At 40.8% G+C, this 20,992-nt stretch overlaps 1 protein-coding gene, 1 long non-coding RNA gene and 1 pseudogene across 4 annotated transcripts in view; 2 read left to right on the top strand and 1 right to left on the bottom strand.

Annotated features, from left to right (window-relative positions):
• The window catches only part of E2F3 (E2F transcription factor 3), an 87,855-nt gene extending 78,592 nt beyond the window's left edge, over positions 1–9,263 (top strand). For 2 of the 3 annotated variants that reach the window (XM_005869976.2, XM_014542684.1), the window contains exons 5-7: positions 2,019–2,133; positions 3,626–3,761; positions 5,709–9,263. In XM_005869976.2, the coding sequence (XP_005870038.1) occupies positions 2,019–2,133; positions 3,626–3,761; positions 5,709–5,971 (514 nt within the window). In that variant the 3' untranslated portion in view covers positions 5,972–9,263. Of the gene's footprint in view, positions 1–2,018; positions 2,134–2,315; positions 2,358–3,625; positions 3,762–5,708 lie in introns of all 3 variants that reach the window. The other variant, XM_014542685.1, reaches the window with a different exon arrangement.
• The window catches only part of LOC102260010, a 77,013-nt gene that overhangs the window by 3,992 nt on the left and 52,029 nt on the right, over positions 1–20,992 (bottom strand). The window lies entirely within an intron of this gene.
• LOC106726735 lies at positions 12,979–13,679 on the top strand (annotated as a pseudogene).

Here is a 20,992-nt window from a genome sequence, read left to right as displayed (position 1 = left end):
TCTTTCCTGCAGCATGTTGAGTAATTGTAGATGAGTTTTTATTTTACTGAGTTCTTGTCACATAGTTTTTTGACAGTGGCCTATGGTGTAAGGACCTGGTTATCAGTTTTCCCAGTGTTCTCAGTAAAAATTCAAAGCTGTTCTAAGACTTTTTCTTTTTTCTTAATCCTCTCCTGAGGATACATTTCTGGAGAGAGAGAGAGAGAGAGAGAGAGAGAGAGAGAGAGAGAGAGAGAGATTGATGTGAGAAACATGGACCGGTTGCCTCCCTCACACGCCCTGACCAGGAATCAAACCCGCAACCTTTTGGTATACTGGACAATGCTCCAATCAACTGAGCCAGCCAGCCAGGGCATGTCAACACTTTTATAATGGTATCAGTGGTCTTTCTTGATGAGATAAATGGTGACCTAAAACCTGGAATCCTGCTTGAGCTGTCCAGTTAATTGGCTGTTGTCCCAATTATTGAGATTTAAAGAAGGTCGTCGTGATAAATGTATGTGCAGATTGGGGTGGATGTGCTTTTTCCCCCAATGAATGGGTTCATAGCTTCCTTCGACTTCTAGTAAAAAGCTACTATTCTGGGGGATATTATTTTCTCTAGGTTCACTAAGTCCTGTTTCTGTGTTAAACATGTTAGATCATAGACTCTGTTAGCTACATTATATTACCCATGGCAATGCCTTCATTGAATTGTGATGTGCTGTTTTGTTATGTGCATTTTCTATGGTGGATTACCATTTTTTAACTGCTGGGTAAGGACATTGTACATTATGTTACTCCGTGTCCCTTATAAGAAAGCCATGCGACATGTTCTCTCTTAGTGCCAAGTAAAAAGCTTGTCTATCTAGGCAAGCTTGCATGGATACTTTTATCATATAATAAGTACCATATTCTTTCATGGCATCCTTGTAGGTTTGGCTGCCCAGGCCCTTAAAGGAACTGTTCAGTGCTCAGAAGTAACGACCAGGCGTACTGAATATTATTTTACTCTCTTTTCCTAAATCAGTGTTTCTCATATTCATTCAGGTTGCAGACCATCTGGAAGCCACTTTCTTCCTCGTGAACACTGAAATATTGATAGAGTTAATAATATCATATAAAGGATAATTTTTCTAACCAAGAAGGACTGACACTCTTAATATATAATCACAACCAGCCCATGTACACTTAAGAAAATATATTGCCTGCCTCCACAGTATTCTGAGTTCTTCCACTAATATATCTATTTGCTACTAATTCATTCATTCATGCATTTGGGTGACTGCTGACACTTGCTAGTAGTCAAGTAGAAGATAGAAGTTTTTGGAAGTTACAAAAAACTATGTTTAATAGAGCTTACCACTTTTTTCCTGTAAATTGGGTTCTGCCATCATTCGATTTGAGTGATAGTATACTTCATGGGAACTCAGGGAATATCTGCATTCCAGAGGAACCTGGTTTGAAAATCCTGGACCAAATGGGTCTTGTTTTTCTTTCTTTTGTTTTTTTAAAAATATTTTTATTTTTTTAAATGTTTTTGATTACGACGGTGAGGAAGGAAGAGGGAGAGAGAGAGAGATAGAAACATCAGTGATGAGAGAGAATCATTGATTAGCTGCCTCCTCCACACCTCCTACTGGAGGTTGAGTCTGTAGCCTGGGCATGTGCTCTGAGTGGGAATCGAACCATGACCTCCTGGTTTCATAGGTTGATGCTCAACCACTGAGCCACCGCAGCGGGGCCTTGGTTTTCTTTTGTTAAATTAACTTTGCTGTTTCTGTGTTTATTTTAATATTTTAAGCCATGGACTTTTTAAAAACGGGCAGGAAAAAGATATGCATTTCTTTTGTTGTTTAGAATATCACCCAGAAAACAAGATTCGTAGAAGATCCCATATATTTAAAGATCTAGAAGGCAAAACAGATATAATCTTATAAATCATAAAATACTTCAAAATTTTTCCATGCGTCTATTTTGTTAATCTCATAATGGTTATCTGAGGCAATTAGTTGGAAGATTTCCTTAACACTCGTTACGTTAGCTTATGCTACATATCAAGATATTCGAAAAATTAGTGGCCTTAAAGACCAAACTGTTATAGTTGTGAAAGCCCCTCCAGAAACAAGACTTGAAGTGCCTGACCCAATAGAGGTAAGGAGATGTCTTTGTTCATCTGCAGAGATCTTTCTGGAATGCCTGAAGTTAAAGAATCATTGATTCATGGTTAAAGTTCATATCCTCCTGAAAACTAGAAAGTTCCTTCCCCATCTATTTTACTTAATGCTAACTTTAAAAACATTTCAACCGATCAATATATATTGCGTGTCCAAAAGGCCCCTCCAGAAACAAGACTTGAAGTGCCTGACCCAATAGAGGTAAGGAGATGTCTTTGTTCATCTGCAGAGATCTTTCTGGAATGCCTGAAGTTAAAGAATCATTGATTCATGGTTAAAGTTCATATCCTCCTGTAAACTAGAAAGTTCTTTTTAGTTCTTTTTCTATTTTACTTAATGCTAACTTTAAAAACATTTCAACTGATCAATATATATTGCGTGTCCAAAAGATCTAATTTTAACAAAGCAGGGCACTCAGCTCAAGGTGGTATGCAATGGCCTGTCCCTCTTGTACTTTCTTTTTTTCATAATTTGTTGGTTCCAATCAATTTGAAATTTTGGAGAATTTTATGTTGATTACTCTAAATATAATTCCCACTACAAAAGAGATAGAAATGCTGTAAAGTATCTCCCTAACTTAGCACATTTCAGAATTTATCATTTATATCATGTTTACTTTTAAGAGATGAAATGGGACTTTGGTTTGTTTCATAGGCTAGCATATTGTAAGAAAGTAGAGTGCGTATTTTTGTGATTGGTTTCAGATGTAGTTTAATAAGAGGCCCAGACTATAACTCTAAGTTAAAGAAATGTAGTAAAAAGAATATGCATAGAAAGTAAAAAGAGAATGAAATTTGCAAGCTCTCATCTAGGGTAGAGTTCTCACCTTAAGTGATAATAATAGCTCTATGACCTAGATGAAGAGGAATTTTAAATATTAGTGTGCTGCATTCTCTTATTAAACTCCGTTCCAGTGGTTATTAAAGTTCAACACTAAAAAAGCCCTACCGTAAAGGAATAACAACATGGAAATATTGTATTTGGAACACTAAAAGCACCCTTTAATAGTTTGTGTGTTGCTTTTTTTGTTTTTTTAATATATTTAGAGAGCATAATTCACCTTCTCCGGGGCAGGGGTCAGCAAATTTTTCTTTAAAGGGCCAGACAGTAAATATTTTTGGTTTTGTGAGCCATACAGTCTCTGTTGGGACTGCTCACTGCCCAACTCTGCGTGAGAAAAAAAAACAAAACACCTAGCCAGAGGCCATGCATCAATAATGGGAGTAAGCGTGACTCTGCCAATAAAACTCTTCACAAAATCAGTTGTGGACTGGATTGGGCCTTGGGCTATAGTTTGCTGACCTGTCCTCTAGGGGATGGCAGTCATTGGTACAGGTAGACTAGCTGTGACAAAGCAAAATGAACTAAGAAAACTACCCTTATTTCACATTTTTAGATGAAAATTACTATTGCTTTCATTTCCAAAAGAACTTTCATTTTGAACCTTCCTCACTCTTTTCTGTTCATAGAGCCTGCAAATACACTTGGCAAGTACCCAAGGGCCCATTGAGGTTTACTTGTGTCCAGAAGAGACTGAAACACACAGTCCAATGAAAGCAAACAACCAAGACCACAATGGGAATATCTCTAAACCCACTTCCAAAGGTAACAATTCTTGTATTTGTCATTTGAAAACTATGTTAAAAATGAAGGTGACCATATCACTGAGCTATGCCGGCCAGGCTAGAAGAATTCTGTATCAGAACTACAAGTCTAGGCAAGACACAAAATCTTCTGTTATTATTGTTATGAAGGGAACTTTCTTTTAAAGGCATTCTCACTAGTTTGCAGAATCAAATAATGACCTTGGGTTAATGACTCCTCCACCCACGAATGGAGTCCCTCAGGATTTGGCTATTGGCAGAAACCATTTCCTTACAGTGTTTGGAAACCCAACTGAAGTGGGGAGTGAAGCTGAGTGAATCATCAGCTATCCTTGGCCACACACCTTTCCATGATGCTACAGAGATCCTTAGAGAGAGAAGTGTTTGGAGAGAAAAGCCTTCTATCAAAGAAGTTTTGTCTTAATTTCCCCTTCCTCCCCCCCGGTGTATTGGGGTGAGGATATGGAAGGAAACCCCCAACCAAACAAATCTGACTTCTTCCTGCACTGTCCCTGGAGCAAAGAAGCTCTTTGTGGGGGGTTTTTTCAGTATGTGTGTTTCATTTTCTCCCCACCTCCCAATATAGCAGCAAGAATAGCAGTGATTTAAGTGAACAGGTCTGACTTAATACTGAGCAAAAAAATATAGATGTCTGAAACTGGGATAGTACTGAACCCTATACAGTTGATCCTTGAACAATGATAGGGTCAGGGGCTCTGATCCCCTCACTCAGTCGAAAATCCACCTATAACTTTTGACGCCCCCAAATCTTAAATTGTCCCTCAGTATGCGGAGGATTGGTTGCAGGACCTCATGGACTCCCAGCTGTGGATTGAAGGAAGTACGAGTATTTATTTTCTAAAAATCTGAGTATGAGTGGACCCATGTTGTTCAAGGCTCAACTGCATAGATTGTATTTTCCTATATATAGGTATCTATGGAAAAGCTTAATTAATAAATTAGGCTCAGTATGATATTCACCACAATAACTAATAAAATAGAACAAGTATAACAATATACTGTAATACAAGTTATGTGAATGTGGTCTCTCTCAAACTATCATTTACTGAATACTGTGCTCAGCTTTCTTGTGATGATGTGAAATGATACAACGCCTGCATGATGAGATGAAGTGAGAATGACATAGGCATCGGGAGGTAACGTCAGGCACCACAACAGTCCATCTGGTAACTGATAAGGTTCCTAGGTGGCTAACAGGCAGGGAGTGTCTAAGGTGAGGAGATGCTGGACAAAGGGATGATTCACATCCCAGGCAGCATGGAGCAGGACAGTACCCTACCAGAACTGTGGCAATTTAAAACTTAGGAATTGTTTATTTCTGAAATTTTCAGACCGCAGTTGTCTCTGGGTAATTCTGAAGCCGGGGGAAGTAAAACCACAGATAAGGTGGAACTACTGCAGTGGTTCTCAACCTTCCTAATGCCGCGACCCTTTAATACAGTTCCTCATGTTATGGTGACCCCCAATTTCATTGTTACAAATTGAACATAATTAAAGCATAGTGATTAATCACAAAAACAATATGTAATTATATATGTGTTTTCCGATGGTCTTAGGCGACCCCCAAAGGGATCTCAACCCACAGGTTGAGAACCGCTGGACTAAGTTAAAAATCAGTGAATTTCTACTAGGGAGCCAACTTTATAGTCTTTACCTTATATTTTGTTTTGTTTTTCCTTAAATAATGACCAGTTGATATCAGAGAGAAGTTTTTTTTAACTTGTTAACCTCTAATCTTTGGAGCTAATTAAATTCTTTTTGCTAATAGTAGGTCCTTTAAAAGATGAGTGAGTGACTAGAGACTGCCGACAGGTGATCTGTATCATAATGCTGTCTAATTGTCATTAGCAGGGGGTGAGAGCTTTCAGAACAGCAACTTGTATATTCTAACTTACTTTTGTGTTTCCACCAATTTTTTTCCTTTCAGACTTGGCTTCAACCAACTCAGGACATAGTGATTGCTCAGTTTCTATGGCAAGCCTTTCTCCTTTGGCCTCCCCAGCCAACCTTTTACAGCAGACTGAGGACCAAATTCCTTCCAACCTAGAAGGACCGTTTGTGAACTTACTGCCTCCCCTGCTCCAAGAAGACTATCTCCTAAGCCTCGGGGAGGAAGAAGGCATCAGCGATCTCTTTGACGCTTATGATTTGGAAAAGCTCCCGCTGGTGGAAGACTTCATGTGTAGTTGATTATGCTTTGTGAACTCCTTATAAACCAATATTTTTTTATTATGGAACCAGAACATCTGTCATGCAGTGTTGTCCCTTCCTACCTTCTTCCTCCAAGATAGTATCATGAAGTAAACTACAGACTTCAGAACAAAGCTGACATTTTAACGAATTTTTTTATATATATATAAATTGTCTAAACGCACAGTTGCAGGCTCCCTTGGGAAAACCCTGCTTTGCCCCAGGCTCCAAAATCTCCTGGATGAGTCAGCAAGTGAGAAAATGTGCAATCAGGTGTCTCTCACCCATACTTTCCTCCCTCCCTTCCTCCCGGATTGGCTTGCTGTGCCTGACGGATGGGCTGTAGAATGGGGTCTGGCCACCTGGGCCACTGGAATACAGCAATCTTCCTTAATAGCATTTCAAGCCGTGCCTTCTCTGCAGAATGCATGTCTTTGGGGTCTGCTAATATGGAATGGAACTGCAGGAACTGTAAACTTGAAGTCATGCAAAAGTATGAAACGGATGTCTTCAGCTCTTCTTAGGAATATTTAAATTACTGTCATAATTCAGTGTAAGCTATGGGCCATGGGTCCAACTTGGAGGTCAAGAGAACCTCCAACAGCCTTTCGGATGAAGAACCTGTTTTCGAATACTTGTTGCAGATACAGAAGAATAGTTGAGATCTGCCACTGTTAAGCTGTTGTGGATTTTCCTGTCTCCATAAACCACTCCCACTGCCCTGCCCCCAACATGTTTGTGAGTTTAAAGTTGATTTGTAGCAAATGCCTACTGAGGAGTTCTTTGTGGATTGTTTTAGACTTTTTAATTTTTTTTTTTTTTTTTAGCTGCCATTTAAGCATTCCTGTGGCACCCATCACCATTACAGTTTAACTGTTTACTTTGAAGCGGTTTTTGCTCATTCAAATTATTTAAGCAGAGATAGAGAATCTCTCTGATCCGAGCATCTGAACGAGTGTGACCTAAGGTTTAACAGCCTCTGCAGAAGCATTGCCCCATTTGGCTTCCTTTCCCAGGAGGGGAACTGGGAGCGAGTCTGTCCTCGCTGACATTGTTGGCCCCTTTGAAAGGAGGGCCAGGTCAGGTGATACAGCCGTCCCAAGGAACAGCAGGTGTGGGTCCCTCCGTCCTTGGGCTTCCCGGGGCCCCGTGACCGGGGAAAGGGCTCTCTTACACTGCACTCAGGGAGACCACTTCTCAGGATGCGGTCAGATGGAGAGGCCTCCAGGGAGAAAGGCATCCCATTGTGTGAGTGGCATTCTACCAGTGGCATTTACTCAGGCTGGTGAGCCCAGGGAGCTCCCGCTTTGTGGAGGGCTGCAATGCCCCTGGCCACAACCTGTCCCCCTTCCCCTATGAAGGAGTAAGCTGGACCCAGGGAAGTGCGGGCGTAGAAAATGAAGCGATAGAATGCCGGGGTGTTTTCCCACTTTTCCTCTTCAGGAATGGTGTCCCGGGTGGGCGGCTTCGTGTCAGTTGCAAATCCTACCAGTTATGTCCAAGAGTAGCTTTCCCATTGGCCAGGGGAGGTGGCCATTTCCCACCGGGAATGTGACTTAGTACCTCAAATCCATTCCTTGGATGCTAAAGACCACGGGGATGAGGGAGTCTTATTTAAAAACAAAACAAAACAAAAAAAAAAACAACCTCAACAGGAACAGAGAAACTGAAATGCTATGTGCCTGGCCCACTGGTAGGCACATAGTAGGCACTCTATTCACGTGTGTAATTGAATTGAAAATATCCCTTAGGAAAAATACAAAACGGTCAACCACGAACACCCCAGCCAGTTTACTCTAGGTAGAGTTCCACAATATGCAAAGTGGTGGTGGGGGTCAAAACCATGACACCAGCACTTTAAACGATTTGTGTAGGTATGCGTGGATGTGTGTTTGGGAAGAAAAACAAAGGTGCAGATTACCCTCCTTTTTCTTCAGCCTCCATCCCCAGCCTCCTCCCCTCACACACTGGACTTGGTACAAATATGTGGTCCGAGATGAAGCTTTGGGGTCGGGGAGGGGAGGAGAGCTTTGTGTCAAGTGCCTACTGGAAATGCACTGTGGGGTGTTTTCCTGGATAGGAAACCATTTATGCCAAGCTTTTCCCCATTTCCCATATTTATCTCATCTGGTTAGCTGCCTCTGCTTCCAGCTTTGTGTAATTCTCTGCCAGCTGCACAAAGCTAATTTTTTTTCCAAAGTCTAACGACTGAGCTCACCTGGCTAGGTTGTTGTGTGTTTTGTTGAATTTCTCCTTAAACCTTTCGTAATGTTATGCCGTATTTATTGTTTTAAAATGAAAGGAATACTAATAAGTCTTAAAAGTTCCTTCATGCATAAGATTTCTCCAGTTAATGGGCTTAACTGGGGTCCATTAATGAAATGTCCATACTTTGTTGTTTGCATTCGTCTTTTTTTTTTTTTTTAACATAGTATCCGGCACACAAAGTGGGTTAGTTCTCCAGTATTTGTGTTACTTTAAGTCAAAGTATGCCGGTTTCCTGGTACCATTGAGTTGCTGCTATTAAAGCTCACACATGAAATGGCTAAAAGTTACAAGTGTGCGAATTATGACTGCGTGAGCCTTAGAAAATAAACTGTATAAAGGGCAACACATGAGCTGTCAAACAGTGTTAAGGTGTGTTTATATGTACAGACTTGTGCATAGCAATTGTTTTATTTAAGTTGATATGTAGTCTACTCACATTTTCATTATCTAGCAATTTTGTACAAAGATAGCAATTAATTTGTAAACACTGCCAGAATATTTTCTAGCTGGTTTGTAATTTTTTAAGAGTGTTATATTTTGTTTTTGTTTTTTGTTGTGGTCTTGTTTTCATTTTTGTTTCAAGTGTAGATCTGTAAATAGATTTGCAGTATTTAAAGCTTTAGCTTTCAGGAAAAAGAAGTAAGAACTCAGCGTGTGCACGGCAACTCGGGCGTGTGAGAGGTTTGAAGGAAGAGGCCTTGTCGAGTCAGTCAGGCGGCACTTGTCAGATTGTGGGAGTTTCTTTTCCTATGGGGTACACGATTTTGTCAAAGGGAAATATTTCTCCCCAAATTGGGAGAAGGTAAACTACTAATCAGTTTAGCTTTGTGTTGTATGCTAGTTTAAAAGAGAAAATGTGTAATATAGTGTAAAAAAAAAAAAAAGCTTTTATGATGGATTTTGTAAATAGATTTGTTACAGGGTAACCTGTACTCTAGCTGTGATCTTACCACTTCAACTGGGTGTAATTTGAATAAATTTTGTATGGTATCGGATCAATAAAATGATTTTTTTTTTAAGAGTTGAGATTTGTGGCTGGATTTTCTTACAGTGCTCTGAAGCTTCTATATTAATCTCATTCTTAAAGACATGCTTTAACAAGTTAAGGGGAAAGTTTGCACAAAAGCTTAAGATACTATATGCCTTATCCTTTAAAAAAAATTTTTTTTTATTGGTTTGGGAGAGGGAGAAATAGAAACATCAATGATGAGAGAGAATCATTGATCGGCCGCCTCCTGCATATTCCACACTGGGGATCAAGCCTATAACCCAGGTATGTGCCCTGACCGGGAATTGAACCATGACCTCCTGGTTCATGGGTCGACACTCAACCACTGAGCCACACCAGCTGGGCTATTTGGGACCTCAGGAACACTGAGCAAATATCTGTGGAGCACTTGTGGTATACTCCCCACTTTGGGAAGCACAAGAACTTGCCGTGTCTCTGACCACCTGCAGAGACTGCTCTCGGGTATTAAAGGATTTTTACACTGAGAATGTGACAAGTGGAGTTCTATAAGGTGTATGAAGCCAATACATTTTCTTTCTCAATTTTAGTAATGACCTCCCTCGTTCAAGATTCTGTATTTCTTATAATGCCATATTAATGCTTTTTTGACTGCTATGTCACACTCAACTCTAAGCTCACCTAAAAACTTCAAAATGTGTACCAAAAAAATTCCCACCGACGACCAGTCTATTTACCTCAGAAGTAACCACTGTTTTCATATTCACATCCCGTTGTTTCCTAGGCATATATAAACGTGTGTGTGCTTGTGTATTTTTTAAAATATATTTTTATTGATCTCAGAGGAAGGATGAGGAAGAGATACAGAAACATCAATGATGAGAGAGAATCACTGATTGGCTGCCTCCTGCACGCCCCACACGGGATTGAGCCTGCAACCCGGGCATGTGCCCTGACCAGGAATCGAACCATGACCTCCTGGTTCATAGGTCGCCAGTCAACCACTACCGGTGGAGCTGTGCATGTGTATTTTAACAAATACCAAGTATATGCTGATCTTTTAGCTTTTACTTATTTAATTTTTTTACCAACTACATCTTGGACATCTTTCCATATTTGTACTTCTAGATCATGTTCATTCTCTTCAAAGGCTGCATAACATTCCAATAATTAAAAATATATTTAATAATTTATTAACCTAGGTAATTTCCTATTTGGGCGATTTTTTAAAAAAAATCTTCACCGTAGGACATGCTTTTATTGATTTATAGAGAGAGGAAGGGATAGGGGGAGAGAGAGAGAAACATCTACTCAAGAGTGACACATTGATCAATTGCCTCCCACATGCATAACAACTGGGAATCTAACCTGCAACCTAGGGGGTACATGCCCTGACTGGGAATCAAACCCATGATCTTTTTTTTTTATGTTTTTATTTTTTTTATAATTCTTTATTGTTAAAAGTATTACATATGTCCCCCTTTGACCCCCATTACCCACCCCAGGCCTTCATCACCCCAGTGTCTGTGTCCCTAACCAGTGATCTTTAGGTGTATAGGACGATGCTCACCCAACTGAGCCACACTGGCCAGGGCTTGAGTGATTTTGTTTTGCTATGAAATAATATAACATTGAGTACCAGGTACTATTTATATTATGTCAGGTAAATTATATATAATAAAATGAACCATTAATGACATTTAATACATTCACAGTATTGTGTAAGATCACCACTATTTTAGGACATTTTCATCCCAAAAGAAAACCCCATACCCATTGAGCCATCACCCCATCTCCTATTCCCAGCCCCTGGCAACCACTAATCTGCTTTCTGTCCCTATGGATTTGCCTGTTCTGGATATTCACTATAAAGAATCAGACAAGATGTGAACTTTTGTGTCTGTTTTACTTAGCATAATGTCCTCAAGGTTCATCCAAGTTATAGCATGTGTCTGCACTTCATTCTTTCTTATACCTGAACTAGGGGCCCGGTGCATGAAATTCATGCATGGGTAGGGTCCCTAGGCCTGACTGGCAATCAGGGCCAATCATAGCCGTCCAGCTGCCGGCTGGGGCCTATCTTCGTTCCGCCCCGCCCCCTGCCAGTCAGTGCACGTCATAGAGAGCGATAGAACTCCCAGTCAAATTCCCTCGGGGACACTTTGCATATTAGCCTTTTATATATATAGATAATAGCCATTGCATGGTACTACTACATTTTTATCAATTTAACAGTGGATGGACAGTTGGGTTGTTTCCACCTTTTGGCTATTGAAATGCCAGGTACTAGTGTAAGTGCTTTGTTGAGCGCTCTGACTTTTCAAAACATACATCACTAGCTACATGTTATCGCCTCTCCCAGAATGTAAGCTCAGTGAGGAGAGGTCCTTTGTATTGTTCACTACTATATCCCCAGTTCTTAGAATACTCCTAATACCTAATACATATTTGAATGAATTATTCCTATTTTGCAGACGAAGAGGCTGAGGTTTAAGAATCTTTTTTTAAAGCCCAAAGGCAACAGTGCTATAATGAGCTCAAAGCTTTTTCACCTTTACTGTCACCTTCCTCATTTTGTACCTTGTACTGAAATTTTTATTACTATTATTTTGCATTTTTGCTTTCACCCTTAGTTCTGCCTAGGAGTCCCATTTTCCCAGAATTGGGGAACCTGAATTCTGTCGTCAAACGTAACTACTATCTGCACAGGGATCTGTACCTTTGGTCAGCAGGTAGTCAATAGTTAAGCCAGTGATAAAATCTGAACGAAATGATACAAAGATGTATTCCTTCTTCCAGTTAAGACTACCGAAGGCAGTGGATGGTGGGAGCTAGTAAATAAAACAAGAATTGCCCATATACAAAAGCAGTTGAAAAATGCAGGCAAGATAAACGTGAATCATGTAGGGCTGCATCCTTTAAAGAGGTGAATATAGGACTAAGCTGTGTAAATATTTTATAATTCAGAACCTTACTTGAGTATTATTTCAGAAATGGGCTCATTCTATTCTGGGAAGAATTCTATTCTGGGAATAATATTATTGAGACAGAAAAGAAAACCATTATAGAAAAGTTAATTGTATTCACTCATACAACGTCCATTAAGGGAAACATGTTCACCTCATTCACTGCTGGTGGGAATGTAGACTGGTACAGCCACCATGGAAAACAGTCTGGCGAAACAGACTGGGGTGGGGTGCAGCTGGGGACCTGTGCAGCTGGATGCACACGTGCTTGCAGAAGCCTGCTGAGTAGGCACAACTCCAGCATAAATCAAGAAAAAATTACGAATAAAGTTACCATATAACCCAGCAATCCCTCTCCTGGATATCTACCTGAAAAACCCAATGAATTTGCATGAACATATGCACCCCTATGTTCATTGCAGCATTATTCACGGTGGCCAAGACATGGAGACAACCAAGGTGTCCTACGATAGAGGACTGGATAAAGAAGATGTGGTACATATACACAATGGAATACTACTCAGCCATAAGAAAGGACAAAATACTGCCATTTGCACCAACATGGATGGACCCTGAGAATATTATGCTAAGTGAAATAAGTCAGTCAGAAAAAGCTAAGAACCATATGATTTCACTCATGTGAGATAAAAAAATGAAACTCATGGACACAAACAGCAGCGTGGTGCTTGCCAGAGGAAGGGGCGAAGGGTGGAGGGGACCTAATATATGGTGACAGAATAAGAATTAACTTCGGGTGGTGGACCCACAATGCAATATGCAGATCTTACATCATAGAAATCTATACCTGAAACTTATATGATCCAATTAATCAATGTCACCATAATAAATTTAACAAAAAAAGAAAATATGGTACACTGTAAGCACTCCATAAATGTTCCCTTTAACTCCTTAAAAAGGAGAGAGCTCTTCCCCAAAGCAGCCAGAGGTGACCTCTGAAAATGGTTTGCTATTCACTTGACCCAGAAAACCCCACATAATCATGCAAATCAAGAGGTTCAAATCTTCGTGTTCACTTTAAGAACACTCATGAAACTGCCCAGGCCATCAAGGGGATGCAGATTCGAAAAGCCACCAAGTATCTGAAAGATGTCACTTTAAAGCAGCAGTGCGTGCCATTCCGTTGTTACAATGGTGAAGTCGGTAGGTTTGCCCAGGCCTAACAGTGGGGCTGGACACAGGATCGTGGCCCAAAAAGCATGCTGAATTTTTGCTGCACGTGCTTAAAAATGCAGAGAGCAATGCTGAACTTAAGGGTTTAGATGTAGACTCTCTGGTCCTTGAGCACATCCAGGTGAACAAAGCTCCCAAGATGCAGCGCAGAACTCTCAGAGCTCATGGGCGGGTTACCCCTTACAGGAGCTCCCCCTGCCACACTGAGAGGATCCTTCCTGAGAAAGAGCAGGTGGTTCCTAAACCAGAAGAGGAAGCTGCACAGAAGAAAAGGATATCCCAGCAGAAACTGAAGAAACTAAAACTTATGGCCTGAGAGTAACTTCAGCATGAAATAAAAATGAATAAAAGTAAGAGCAGAGAGAGAGAGAGAGAGAGAGAGAGAGAGAGAGAGAGAGAGAGAAACATGTTCACTTATTTATTCAGTTACTCTTTGAACAAGCATGAAGTGATTACGATATACTAGGGACTGTTGTAAGTGCAGCAGTCTAAATAGAGTCATAGTTCCTGTCAGCAAGAGGAAGCTTACAGTCTAGTGGGGAGAAACAAGTTTAGCTAGGAGAAGTAAATACTGAGGGCCGGATATTGAATAAGTGACTTTTCTTCCTGAAGCCATGGGTGGAGGACTTGGAAGGACAGTTAGAGGCAGACATGGAAGTGAAGGGAGGATGAAGCCTTTGCAAGGCAGGAGAGACTGGGGTGGTGTGCAGCTGGGGACCTGTGCAGCTGGATGCACACGTGCTTGCAGAAGCCTGCTGAGTAGGCACAACTCCAGCGTAAATCAACAATGCATGTTCTAGGACCTAGGGAGCTGGGAGCCTCACTCTAGGTCTAGCCTACCACCCTGATCATCCATTGGGGTGTTAATGAGAATTCCTGCACTGGCTACTTGGAATTAATCAGCCAGGAATCAATCAGAAGTTAAAAGAAGTAACATTCATAGCAGGAAAGGGAATGCAAAAGCAAACTTTTCGTCGTGCCCTTAAATCTGGGACTTGAAGACTGAAAGACAAACAGAACAATTTATTAAAATATTCTGAAATGCTTATAAGACTAGAAATTACTATCATGCTTTTCCTGTGTGTGAAGAATATTATGAAAAAGTTGCGGAGTTCCTTGTTGGGAAACTGGAGGGACAAAGTCCTGTGTCATCAGGGATGTGCCTCAAAAACAACACAAAATGCCGGCAGTGCTTCTGTTGGGATGTTTTAGAACTTGGGTGTATACCCTAGAACACAATAGATAGTGAGTTCCTAGGAAAAGGGAGGATGTATGTATCTTCTCTCACCTATATCAACTTCAGTGGCTAAGTACACACAAGTCAGGAACACAGAAATATAGGATTAAAACCCCGGAATTAAAATACTAGTAGACAAACCAAAACATTAATCAAGGCCTACTTTTTCAACTCAGCCTAAGCCATTTCCTGGTACTGATCACAGGGTCACTAAATTTGAGTTGGAAGGCAACCTCATATTCAACAAGGAGCTGGTTTCATCAGGTGACAATTCAGTTGTCAATTATTTTTTTTTTTCAAGAAAACAGTCTCCAGAATCCTAGCCCAACACTCTCTTTCTACTGTATCTGTAAGGCGGAGCTGGTTTCATCAGGTGACAATTCAGTTGTCAATTTTTTTTTTTTCCAAGAAAACAGTCTCCAGAATCCTAGCCCAACACTCTTTCTGCTGTATCTGTAAGGTCTCTTAGTTCCCCTGCCTCTTCTCAGTCTTGGCCCTAGAACCATAGCCTGGCTATGGTAATCCATAATTTTGAATTGGCATATCTTCTGAAAGATCCCCATCATATTGTCCCCTGGCACTGTAATTCCTTCCACTCTTCCATACCACGTTTCATGGGTGCATGCTCTCATCCTCTGTGCCTGTGTTGTACACAACAAATTGGGAGAGATGGAAGCTGTTGGAAATGTAAGTCTGGAGAACTTCTCAGTGATTCTTTTGTTCTCAGTCTTGGCTAAAAATAGATTTGCTCTATTTAAATAGGGGAAGAATCAAATTGGCAACAGCTTCCAAATAGGAAGTTCCATTTCCCCCTATAAAAGACTCAGACTTCTCTTCCTGTATAGAACACTCTTCAGCCTCATAAGCCTTTTAAGACCCTGTGTATCTCATCCTTGACTAGTCCTTGGCATTGTATAGGACTTTACAGTTGACAAAGTATTTTCATATCCCTTGTTTCTCCATTTAAAGCCATTTGTAACTGATGCAACAGCTGCAGAAGTAACTAATCAATCTAAAAATGACAGAACAGCATGTGGGCAGTGATGTAAACAGAGGAAGAAAAGCAGTTAGTGTTAAACCATACTCAGGAGACCCAAGGAGCAATTCCACAGAAGAGACCTGAAATAATATAATCAGTAAATAAAAATTAAATCATGTCAACAAAAAGAGCTTGTTTAAATGGGTTAGACGTAAGAATACAGGTTGTGTATACTTAGAAATGGGAGGAGACAGAAGGAGACCCAAGATACTCCAAAAGAGCCACAAGCTAAATTCTATCATTGATGAGTCCAAAGAATGGGTGTTCCTTTCGCCAAAGAGAAGGTGCCATCACCATTGACTCAGAGTTTGGGTATCTATTAAGGCAGGGGTTCTCAACCTTACTAATGCCTCGACCCTTTAATACAGTTCCTCATGTGTGGTGACCCCCAATTTCATTGTTACAAATTGAACATAATTAAAGCATAGTGATGAATCACAAAAACAATATGTAATTATATATGTGTTTTCCGATGGTCTTAGGCGACCCCTGTGAAAGGGTCGTTCGACCCCCAAAGGGGTCGGGACCCACAGGTTGAGAACCGCTGTAATTAAGGGAATGAAGTGGGTGCTACAGACAAGAACAGGAAAAGGAGTGTAATGAAGGAAAGGAGAAGGTAGAAAGTATAGAAATAATTCCCATACCTGGTCCCAGGAAGGAGTTAAAACAGCAAATGGAGCAGCCAAAATTAGTTGCAAGTGCAGAAGAAAGATTGGCTCGGACTCCTGCTCTGTCAATATGGCAGATTAGATAGCCAGGAGACCCTCCTTACAAAACATCTAGACTGATCAGAAAGAAATAATTTTACTGTGTTGCTAACATTTTAGAAAATTCCAAAGGGCCAGAAGAGTAAAAGAGAAAACTGAGCTGAAACCAGAGCTGAAGAGCATGCACATGGGAAAAGACAGGCTACCAAAGAACAGCTACCAATTTCACTTCCAGAGTTGTAGCTGCAACTGAGAAAAAAATATAGTCTTGGGCCAATAGAGAAAGATTGAAGTCCCAGATGAAGTCAGAGAAATTGGAAGAAGGCTCTAGTGCTCCAGGTGGTCGTCATCTCCCTGGCTTCCAGAAGAGCAAAGTTCTCTCTGAACAAGGCATCCTTGGTATAGGACCACAGACTGGGTCTGCTCACAACCGGCGATCATAAGATACATAAGGAAACAAACCAGCATTAATAGCAGAAGCAGCAAACATCAGATGTAGACCGCAAAGGATTCAAATAATGGAATTATCAGATACAGTATATAACAAATATGTATGAAATGCTTAAAAAAGTAAAAGTGGTATCACAAAAAATGAGCAACCGGGGATGATCAAAACCTGCCACATAGATTTAAAAAAATAAAATTTTCAAAATTAAAAGCATAGTTGCTGAAGAAAACATAATGACAGAAAATCAGCAGATTAGATACAGCTAAAAAAGAATCACAATAAACTGGAACATAAATCTGACAAAATTACCCAAAATTCAACATAGAGAGAAAAAGCAATAGGAAAGATAAAGAAAAATTAAAAGAAAAGGAATAGGAATTGTAAATGTTTTATGCAAAGGGCCAGATAGTAAATATTTTAGGCATTGTGGGCCTTAAATTACCTGTCAAACTCTCTCAACTTGCCTCTGTAGCACAAAAGTAGCCATAAACGCCGTAAATAGTATGTAAATAAATGAGCATGGCTGTATTCCAATAAAACTTAAATATGAATTTTAAAATTTGTTATTCATGTAACTTTTACTAGCCATAAAATAATATTCTTCTTTTGATTTTTTCCCCCAACCATTTTAAAAATGCAAAAATTGCTTTTAGTTCAGAGTTGTACAAGAAAAGGTGGTGGGTGGTTTTAGACCCAACGTGTAAGGACTGTGGAAGTTGTCACTCCTGTCCTCACAGCAAGAAAAACCCTGAACAATGTGGAAATCAACAACTCTCCTTAGATCCGTCAGAGAACTGAGGGCCAGGACAAAACACGGCCCAGAAAACTGGAGAGAAAGGCAAGTGCAGGGAATCAGAGCTCACCCAGAGCAGAAACGGCAAGTGGCAGCAGCACCATGTAGGAGACCTCAAGGGTAGTTGACTAACTGTTGGGGTCTGTACCTGCACGAGCTTGAGAGAGAAAATCTCCCGAGGCCCCAGTCTCAGGAGAGGCCTTCACACTGTCACTAGTTTTTCCTCCGGGATTCCCACCAGGTGCTCAGGGTGAAGATCTGGGAAAATTTCCCTCATGCTTTGGGCAGGGGGATGGGAGAGATAACTGTTTTGAAATATACCCAGAGCATTCTGTTCTCTTTAACAAATGTCTGCCCTCAAGGAAAACTGTTTTACCAGAGCCTAATCAACAGTGGATTTTGGCAGAGCCTAAATGCTGTGGGGAAAAGGAAATACCCAGTTCCAGCCCTTTCTAGCCTTCCTGTCCTGCCTAAGGGGCAAAAGACAACAAAACCAAACCGAGAAGCGTGTGAAGTTCACAGCCCAGCAACACTAAAGGGCTGAGTCCTAATCATAGGATTATACATGCTTTCCTTCTCTCATATCTTAGCACCACATCAATAGGCTGTGCATAATAATAGGGGGCTACAGTGGGAAAACCTGCAAGCCTCAGACTTTCTTTAAAAGGGAGTCGGTCGGAAAACCCAAAGGCAACACACTATAGGAAAATTTAAAAAATATGTTTTATTGATTTTTTTGGAGAGAGAGGGAGAGGGAGAGAGAAAAAGATCGATGTGTGAGAGAGAAACATTTGCCAGGGATCAAGCCTGAAACATGGGTGTCATACCCGCCACCTTCTGGTGTATGGGATGACACTCAACCAACTGAGGCACACCAGCCAGGGCCACACGCAACACACTATAGGAAAATTTAAAAAATATGTTTTATTGATTTTTTTGGAGAGAGAGGGAGAGGGAGAGAGAAAAAGATCGATGTGTGAGAGAGAAACATTTGCCAGGGATCAAGCCTGAAACATGGGTGTCATACCCGCCACCTTCTGGTGTATGGGATGACACTCAACCAACTGAGTCACACCAGCCAGGGACACAAGATAAGAAATTTTACCCAAGGATACCACAGCTACACTGCTAGGAGTCAGTACACACAGATGAACTCCTAGCCAGATAAACCTAAAACTTCACACTAAATGCCTGTCTACCTCATTTCTTTTTTACCTTATGCATAATGTTTGACTTCTTCTAAAAAACAAATTGCAAGCATGATAAAATACAAAAGCAAAGTTTGAAGAGACAAAGCAAGCATCAGATCCAAATTTTGGGGTATGAGAATGATGAGACTGGGAATCTCAGCTGTGATTAGCTGCTAAGGGCTCTTATGGATAAAGGGGACTTCATGCAAAAACAGATGGGTAATGTAAGCAGAAAGATGAAACTCTCAGAAAGGATTGAAAGGAAATGCTAGAAATTAAAAACATAGAAACAGAATTGAAGGATGCCTTTAATGGATGCACCAGTAGATTTGACATGGATGAGGGAAGAATCAGTGAGCTTGAAGATATATAAATAGAAACTTCCCAAACTGAAAAATAATCAGAAAAGAGAGAGAGAGAGAAAAAAAAGGAACAGAGTATCAGAGAGAGAGAGAGAGAGAGAGAGAGAAAGGAACAGAGTATGCTAGAACAGTAGGGAAATTACAAAAGGTTTAACATGAGCTTAATGTGAATACCAGAAGGAAAAGAAAGCATGAAACCAAAAACATATATTTTTAAGTAATAATGGTTGAGAATTTTCCAAAAGTAATGGCAAACGGGTCCAGGAAGCTCACAGGACACCAAAAAGGATAAATATAAAAACAGCTACACCTAGGGACCTGGCCGGTGTGGTTCAGTTGGTTAGAGTGTCATCCAAATACACAGAAAGGTTGTGGGATCGATTCCTGGTCAGGGCACATACCTAAGTTGTGGGTTCAATCCCCATTTGGTGCTCATCCTGGAGGCAACCAATTGATGTTTCTCTCTTCTCTCTCTCTCTCTCTCTCTCTTCTTCCTTGCCTCTTTTCCACTTTCTCTAAAATCAATAAGCATATTCTTGGGTGAGGATTAAAAAAAAATATATCTACACCTAGGTATATTATCATATCACTAGAGGCCTGATGCACGAAGATTCGTGCAAGAGTAGAACTTCCTTCATCCGGCTGCTGGCATGGGCTTCCTTCTGGCACCCGGAATGGGGCTGTTTTGTTCCAGCCACTGTCAGGCACCCGGGACCTGGGCTGCTTCTCTCTGGTCGCCTCCAGTAACCCGGGACCCAAGCTGCTTCTCTCCAGCCACCACCGGACACCTGGGACCCAGCTGCTTTGCTCTGGCCACCGCTGCCATCACCCGGAACTGGGGCTGCTTTGCTCTGGCTGCTGCCACCAGGCACCTGGGACCCGGGCTGCTTCTCTCCGAACTCCACCAGGCACCTGGGACCCAGGCTGTTATGCTCTGGTTACAGCCAGGCACCCACTCAGGACCTGGGCTGCTTCGCTCTGGCCACCACCACCACCCACCCGGTTCCCCATGGTTCCCCGTCCGGTCATTGGTCGTTACGATGTTATGGAGAAACCTGGGCATGTGCCCTTGGCCAGAATCAAACCCGGGACCCCTCAGTCCCCAGGTCGATGCTTTATCCACTAAACCAAACCGGCCAGGGCATGAAATATTTTTAAAAGTTCTTCAGAGAGAAGGAAAATGATATAGGTCAGAAACTCAGATCTACATGAAAAAAGAAGAACATTAAAGAAGGAATAAATAAAGGTAAAATAAAATATATTATTTTTCGTATTCATAATTGAGCTAACATAACAGTTTGTACAAAATAATAATGGCAACAGTATATTAAATGATTATAGCTTATGGATAAGTGAAATGAATGACAGCAATGTTATAAAGGATGGAGGGAGGAATTGGGATAATGTATTATAAAATACCTGTATTACATGTGAAGCAAAATAGTGTTATTTAAAAATGGACTTAAATTAGTTGTAATGTATACTGTAAACTCTATGGCAACCACAAAATTTTTTAATAAAGCGGAATAAGAAATAGACTCACAGATATAGAGATGGTTGCAAGAGGAAAGGGGTTGGGGAGAATGGGTGAAAAAGGTGAAGGGAAAATCCAACACTCTTCTTGATAAAAACTCTCAGCAAAGTGGGAATAGAAGGATCATACCTCAACATAATAAAAGCCCAATATGACAAACCTACAGCCAACATCATACTCAATGGGCAAAAACTAAATCCATTTCCCCTAAGAACAGGAACAAGACAAGGATGCCCATTATCACCATTCCTGTTCAACATAGTACTAGAGGTACTAGCCATAGCGATCAGACAAGAAGAAAAAATAAAAGGCATCCAAA

The sequence above is a fragment of the Myotis brandtii genome, unplaced genomic scaffold (assembly GCF_000412655.1).
Source record: "Myotis brandtii unplaced genomic scaffold, ASM41265v1 scaffold311, whole genome shotgun sequence".
In the NCBI taxonomy this organism is placed as follows: domain Eukaryota; kingdom Metazoa; phylum Chordata; class Mammalia; order Chiroptera; family Vespertilionidae; genus Myotis; species Myotis brandtii.
Note: the sequence above shows the minus strand (reverse complement) of the source record. Positions and strands in the feature narration are given on the sequence as shown.